The 7,559-nt window shown below is 45.3% G+C and overlaps 1 protein-coding gene across 2 annotated transcripts; it reads left to right on the top strand.

The window, feature by feature from the left end:
* Positions 1-4,599: 4,599 nt before the first annotated feature.
* On the top strand, positions 4,600-5,854 carry LOC123646247 (snRNA-activating protein complex subunit 3-like). Of its 2 annotated transcripts, none has more exons than XR_006737838.1 (2): positions 4,600-5,144; positions 5,772-5,854. XR_006737838.1 is itself a non-coding variant. In XM_045563015.1 (2 exons), exons 1-2 carry the CDS (start codon positions 4,612-4,614, stop codon positions 5,775-5,777), a joined length of 297 nt encoding a protein of 98 aa, XP_045418971.1. In that variant the 5' UTR covers positions 4,600-4,611; the 3' UTR covers positions 5,778-5,854. The 2 variants fall into 2 exon arrangements, 1 of the variants encoding a protein (XP_045418971.1); XM_045563015.1 differs by having other exon boundaries at positions 4,600-4,902.
* The last annotated feature ends 1,705 nt before the right edge of the window (positions 5,855-7,559 follow it).

Here is a 7,559-nt window from a genome sequence, read left to right as displayed (position 1 = left end):
TTCCTACACTCTGCCTGGTGCAAATATTATACAAGGAAAGAGGCCGATTCACCTTTCACTTCAGCTATATGATTTCTGCACTTAGAAAACTGCAGTAGGTGGGGGCCCTCATTTGCCGGGGCTGCCGTAGCAAAATACCACAGACTGGGTGTCCTAAACAGCAGAGATTTATTTCTCACAGTCTGGAGGCTGGAAGTCCAAGATCAAGTTGTCAGCAGGTTTATTTTCTTCTGAGGCTCCTGCCCTTGGCTTGCAGATGGCCACCTTCTCATTGTGTCCTCACATGGTCTTTCTCCTATGCGGCATCCCTGGTGTCTCTTTCTCTGTCCAAATTTCCTCTTCTTATAAGAACACCAGACCTATTGGATCACCCCCTTCATGACCTCATTTTAACTAAATTACCTCTTTAAATGGCCCATCTCCAAATACAGTCATATTTTGGGGTACTGGGGATTAGGGCTTCAACATATGAACTTTGGGGGACACAGTTCAGCCCAGCTCAGGACCCACGTAATATTCTTGGTGGGGAGGCAGTGAGCTTCATGGTTAAACACGTGGGCCAATGGCACTATTACTTGGGTTTGAATCTGGAAGCCTGTCCTTAGGTAAAATAATTGATCACTCCATGCCTCAGTTTCCTCATCTGTGAAATGGGGATAACAATAGTTCCTCCATTGTGTAAATAGAATAATATATATGAGGTGTTCAGAACAGTGTCCAAACATAGCAACTGTACATGAGAGTTTTCTTCAGTTATCATGACTTTGGTGAGAGGGGTAGCAGCTCCAAAGGTGAGCCTACCCTGGTCTCAGGTGGACACTGGCCAGTGAGTTATGTGGCCTGAATTTCTGTCCTTGCATTTCTACCACAAGCACAAGGAAAATCACTTAAAGCAGTGGTCCTCAGCTGCAGATTAGATTCATCTGAGAGTTTTTAAGAAGCCCAATGCCCAGACTGCTTCCCAGGCCAGCTAAACTGGAATCTGAGGAGGTGGGACTCAGACATCAGCGGTTCTCTAAGCTTCCATGTAATTCCAACATGCAGCCAAAGTTGACAATAATTGCCTTAATTCCTTTTTTCCTAGGAAAACTGGGAAATTGAACTTAATGAATTGGTTGTATATAACTTCACTCTTATTGATGGTATTGGCATTAACTGTGAACTTATAGCATCTTGGGCCCTGTCCCAGGCCAACTAAATTAGACTCTGCAGGTTAACAGATGCGTAGGTGATTTGTATGCACATTAACGTTTGAGAATTATGGGAAGTTCTTTGGTATTCAGGGTTCTTTGTGGTTAAGTAGAAAAAATTCAGGTCCCTGCCTTCTAATGTAGAAGACCAGATGATGATTATTAACATCGAGTACAATGGGGATATTCAGAGGTGTGTTCTGTTTTTGAAGGTAATAAGATATGTAACTACGGGAGGGTGAAAAGACCATTGACCTTATCAATCGAGATACTCAAACAGATGTCTCAAAACTGTTGAAGTAGCTCAGTGATTTTGGGTGAGCCACTTAACCTCTCAGAGCCTCTGCTTCTTCAAACATCTTGTAATGCCTGCTAGATACTAGAACCTGTGCTAAGTGCTATGTACAATACCAAAACAAAACAATCAAAAAACTACACACACTCTCCCCAACAAACACACAAAGACTCTTAGGGATTTACAATAATTACAAATAATTATTATACACAATAGAGAAACAAAGTTAAAAGACCTCAGAAACCAAAAGGAGGGAGTGGTAACTTCTGCCTGGGCTTCCTGAAGGAAGTGCCCTTGGTGTTCTACCTTAATGAGCAGATGGTTTGATTTCAGCAACGGTGAAAATCACATGAGCAAAGGCAAGAGTGTGAGAAGGTTGAGGGCATGTTTGAGGCAGAGTAATATACTTTAACTGGATATTAGAATTATTTGGAATAAAAAAGACATTCATTCATTCCATATTCTTATTATTGAAAATCAGTTCAATATCAGGCCTCTTCCAGATGCTCTCCTGCGTCTGTGAAAACACAACTCAACATTCTAGTCAGGAGAGGCGTCGCAACCAGCATAAATAAGCAAATGTTAAACTTTAGTAAAAGCGGAATGCCACAGAAGAGCATTCTAGGCAGGGAGAACAGCAAATGCAGACCTGTGAGGCAGGAGCAGGCTGTCGTGTTGGCAGAAGGAGAATGGCCAATGTCTCGAGTGGAGCTCGAGGGCAGAATAGCTGGAGATCAAATCAGACAGGCAGTGTCAGACCCAGTTGTGTTGAGCCTTGAAGACCATGACAGCATTTTGGCTTCTATTCTGAGTGAGAAGCGGAGCTGTTGGACAGTTTTGAGTGGACGAATGACATGATCTGACTTAAGTGTAAATGGATCATTCTGGCTGCTGTGTTGAGAAGACGTCAGGGAGGCCAGGGTGGAGGTGGAGAGAGAGACCACTTAGGAGGCAGGTGTCATAATCTAGGTGATCGGTAGTGGTGGGCTGGAAGGGGTTACATTTTGTATACCTTCTGAATGACTGAGTAGGATTTATTGCGTGAAAAGGAGTCATCCACGGCTGAATCCAAGGGTTTTGGTGCGGGCAATTGGAAAAAGTGAGCTGTCACTAACTGAGAAGGGAAGGATGCCAGGTGGGCCAGAGGATAGGAGCTCAGTTTAGGGACTGCTGGTTTTGACATGTCTATTGGATGTCCAGGTGGATGCTGAGTAGGTGTCTGGTGTCTGGAGAGATAAATTCTGGGAGTCTCCAGGTTTTAGAATGTATTTTAAAACTTAACGCTGGATGTGTAGGAACAGAAAAGACCAAGCACTGAGCCCTGGGGTGGGGGGTCCCAATGCTAAGAGTTCAGGGAGCTGAGGAGCAACTGATGACAGGGACAAAGGAGCTGTGGCCAGCAAACAAGGAGGCAGACCAGGGGCCGTGGTGTCTGGGAGGCTGAGTGAACAAAGCGCTTTGGGAAGGAGAAGACAATCGACGCAGTCCCACGCTGCTGACTGGCAGCCAGGATGAGCCCTGAGACTGGACCACTGGATTCAGCAACACAGAGGCCATCATTGCCTCAGTGTGAACTGCTCCAGTGGGATGTGGGGGAGGAAGCCTGGCCACAGGCTTAGGAGAGAGAGGAGAGTAATTGTAGACAGTGGCTAGAAAACATGCTTCTGAGGAGTTTTGTCGTGCAGGGAAACAGGAAATCAGAAATCGGAACAGTATCTGGAAAGGGAACTGGGGTCCTATCTTTGAGTTCCTCCAGAAGCAGGCCCCAAGTGGAAGCGGCCTGTTGGGGATGTTGAGAGAGTATCAGCAGGGATGTGGGAAGTTAGATGAGGGGAGCAGCTGTGCTCTGTAAGGATGCTTTACCAAGCCAGCTCTCATTTGGGGTGATGGCGCTCAATCCTGCGTGGAAGTTTTGGGAATCGGTCACATCACTCCAGAATTATCCCACCTGAGGGGGAATGGAGATGTGGTATTTATATACCAGCTCCTGTCAGTTGTTGGTTGGAGGCTATTCCAGAGAGGGTTAATTTATTAGCCTGCTATGGGTGTTTACCATAAATATAGCTAACACAGAGTTATCATAAATATAGCCACTAACCGTGGGTAATTGGTTGCAGTAGTGCAAACATAGCTCACAGCAGTCTCAAATTGCTGGGCTCAAGCCTTGGCCTCCCAAAGTGTTAGGATTACAGCCATGGGCCACCAAGCCCCACCCACGTTTCTTTTTTGGAGTGGGAAAAAAAGTTCTCAAATACATTGTGGTGATGGTTGCCCAACTCTGTGAATATACTAAAAGCCACTGAATGAACACATAGTGAATTACACGGTATAAGACTATGTCCTGACAAATACGCTTCTGTATGTCCTACCATGTCCTTTGGGGCCTCTGAGAGATGCAGTGCTCCCTTTGAAGGTAGAACAACTGAGATCAGAGCCAGTGCTGTTTCTTTCCCTAGCAGTTAACTCCTTCAACAGCAACATGGGGATGATAATCCCTACCTGGAAAGATTGTCATTTTTAAAAATACGCATTGGGGTTAATAATGCACAGTGTGTGATACTGAGTAGAGGCTCTGAAACACTACACACCCAGCAATGCATATGTATATACATGCATGCCAAACTGGGGGCTTTGAGGGGGTTATGAAAGGACCAGATCTGGAGGGCTAGTCTTACCCGGGTGTCGGCCCTCGCCCCCCTTGTCTCTCAGGCTCTAGGGCAGTGACGTAGAACAGCCTGCTAACCCTGGAGTCAAAGAAAAGTCCGGCATCCTCAGGCCAAAGAGAATCAAGGCGATGAGCTAGGGCGTGGAGAAGCCGTCCTCCCAGCGGAGGTCGTTGCTACCTAACCGCAAGGGGCCGGGAACCCAGCCAGCCCCGAGAACACAGCCCGACCCGCCGCAGCGGGCTACAGCCGTGACCGCTCCCGGCAGCGCCCTGCCGCAGAGACCTGTGCGTAGAGCGCACCCGGCGGGGCCTGCTCCGGGGCCTGCCGGGAAATGTAGTGTGCAGCCCCGCCCACGCCGTCCCGCCGCTCGCCGGGCGCCGCAGGCGACTACAAGTCCCGTCAGGCCCCGCGGGGAGGCTTTCGCCTGACTGTTGCAGGGAAGGGAAGGAGTGGCGCGAACATGACTGAAGGCTATCAGGGTGGCCCAATGGGCGGCGGGGTTCTCAGCAGGCGGGACCGGGTCGCCAGCACTGGCGGCTGCAACTTTCTAGAGCGGGCGCTGCCGGACCTAAACACGCCCACTTTCCGTGTGGGCGCCTTTGGGGGCTGTGGCGTGGCCGGCTGCGCGGGCCGGGGACTTGTCGCTGCCCGGGCGTGGAGAGGTCGCGGACTCGGACCGGGAGGATGCCGCGGTGGCGCGGGCTCCGGGCTGCAGCCTGCAGGCGGCGGCCGAGCTCAGGGCGATGTGTGGGTGAGTGCGGGCCGAGGGGCTCTTGCAGTTCGGGGCCAACGAAACTGCACCCCGCAGCCTCGCTCCTGCTGTTCTCTGGGATTCGTCCCAGGGAGGGCCTGTGGTTTGGACCTGGGGGTAGGAGGATCGCGCTTCAAAGCGTTCAACCGCTGGAGCCTTCTTCGAACACCGGGAGAAGTCCCAGGACCCTGATGCAAAATTTCTGCGAGTTGAAGTAAAGGAATAAGACTGCTTCATCAAAGGCTAGTTTTCCTATTCTCTAATTTCACAAGTGCATGTTAATAAAGAAAAGCAATGGAATGTGGCAGACAGGAACTTAACCAAGGTAAACATCACCAGTAATACGGCATATTAACATCATGAAGCTCTTGATTTGATGTACTGAGAAGAACATCATTCTTTTGGTAGTCTTGCCAAAAATGCTAAGTTTATTCCAATAATTAGGAAACAGGAACCAAACCCAAATTGAAGGACGTTGTACAAAATAACTGATTAGTGATCCCTGAACGTGTCAAGATCGAGAAAGACAGGGAGACCATGAGGGACTATTAGCAGACTTGAGTGGACTAAGGAAATATAACTGATGTCACGTGGGGTACTGGGTAGGAATCTGAAACAGAAAAAAAGGCATTAAATTAAAAATTGTGCGAAATTTGAAAAATGTAGCTAATAATATTGTATAACTGTTAATTTCCTGTGCTTAATAATTTTTCTATGATTATGTAAGGTGTTGACTTAGGAGAAGCTGAATAAGATATGAAGGAACTCTTAGTACTGGTTTTGCCACTTTAAGTCTAAAATTAGTTCAAAATAAAAAGTGAAGCCCAATAAAGAATACTGAACTTTGATTTTTCTTGTATTTACAACAGGATTAGAAAGAAGTTCTTGGAAAATCGGGAAGAAACAAACCATTATGATAGATTGTGTCTGCAGACAAGAAACATTTGCCTATGAGATGGTAAGATTCTCATCTTTTTCACTGTTTTCTCATGAAACAGTACACTGTCATTGGCTCAGTGTTAGTGCTGACTGTATGGTAGTTTGATGTTGGATATGCTTAGTTGGAAACAAGCTAGAGAAACTCCACTGGGACTGGGAACTAGTGAGGAAAAAGGACACACAGAACTCAAGTGACTGTGCATTTGTGTCTTTCAGATCTCTGCCTTTATATTTGCTCTTAGTTTGGTCCTTCTCTTAATATTAGGGTAAATTTATGCCATATCATCACCATATTTCTGGTCTTTTTGTTCTGCTCCTGAGTTTGGTTCAACCACATCCTTTTTATTTTTTGAGACTGAGTCTTGCTCAGTTGCCCCAGGCTAGAGTGCCCTGGCATTAACCCAGCTCACAGCAACCTCAAACCTCTGGGCTCAAGCAATCCTTCTGCCTCAGCCTCCCAAGTAGCTGGGACTACAGGCAGGCACCACCATGCCCGGCTAATTTTTTCTATATATATTTTTAGCTATGCAGATCATTTCTTTCTATTTTTTTTAGTAGAGATGGGGTCTCCCTCTTGCTCAGGCTGGTTTCCAACTCCTGACCTTGAGCAATCCTCCCACCTCGGCCTACCAAAGTGCTAGGATTACAGGCATGAGCCACCGTGCCCAGCCTTAAATTTATTTTTTGAAAAGCCCAACTATTATTCAGAGTAGTAGTTGCTTCATATCCTTTCCAAAAATTAGCATTGTTACTCATTTAATTTTATCATTCTGGTGCCTTGTTGTGTTACCCTAGTGTGGTTTTAATTTACATTTCCTTGACGAGTAAGGATGTTGAGCATCTTTGCATGTGCTTATTTGCCAGGTTTTTAAAAATATTCTTTAGGGAAATGTGTAATCTTTTGCCCATTTTAATTGGATTGCTTATCTTTTATTGGATTATAGGAGACTTTTATATATTCTAGACAAGCATCCTTTGTAAGATAAGGATTTTTAAGTATTTTCCATGTGGTTTACCATTAATGTTCTTAAAATATCTTTAGAAAAGCAAAAGTTTTTAATTTTGATGAAGTTTAGTTTATTGATGTTTGTTTTATGGTTCATGTTTTTATGTCATAAGAAAACGTTGCCTAACCCAACGTCACAAAGATTTTCTTTGCTCTCATCTGAAAATTATATAGGTTTAGCTCTAATCTTTACACCCGTGACATATTTCAAGTTATTTTTTTATAAATGGTGTAAGGTAAAGGTCGTGAGTTTTTTTAATATGTGTATATTCTCATGTTGATCCAGCACCCTTTAAGACTGTTCTGCATTGATTCTTGAGTATCAGTTGACCATATATGTGAGGATCTAGTTCTGAACTTGATATTCTGTTCAGTATGAATAATACACTGTCTTGATTACTGCAGTGATACTGTAAACCTTAAAATCAGGAAGTATAATTCCTCCGACTTTGACCTTCCTTTTCAAGATGATTTTGGCTATTCTTGGTTCTTTGTGCTTCTATATAAATTGGAGAATCAGCTGGTCATTGTCCACCTGCACGCTGCTGGGGTTTTGATAAGGATTGCTTTCAGTCTATAGATAACTTGAAGTGGGGGAGCATAATTAACATCTTAAGAACACTGGGTCTGTCAGTCTCTGAACATGTGTACATCTCCTAAATAGGTCTTCTTTAATTTCTCTCCTCAGTGCTTCAAAGTTGTCAGTATGCAG

This window comes from Lemur catta, chromosome 10, assembly GCF_020740605.2.
Source record: "Lemur catta isolate mLemCat1 chromosome 10, mLemCat1.pri, whole genome shotgun sequence".
In the NCBI taxonomy this organism is placed as follows: Eukaryota; Metazoa; Chordata; class Mammalia; order Primates; family Lemuridae; genus Lemur; species Lemur catta.
Note: the sequence above shows the minus strand (reverse complement) of the source record. Positions and strands in the feature narration are given on the sequence as shown.

Excerpts from the sequence above, each read along its gene's own strand:
- LOC123646247 (XM_045563015.1), top strand. The coding sequence starts at position 4,612 with ATGACTGAAGGCTATCAGGGTGGCCCAATGGGCGGCGGGGTTCTCAGC.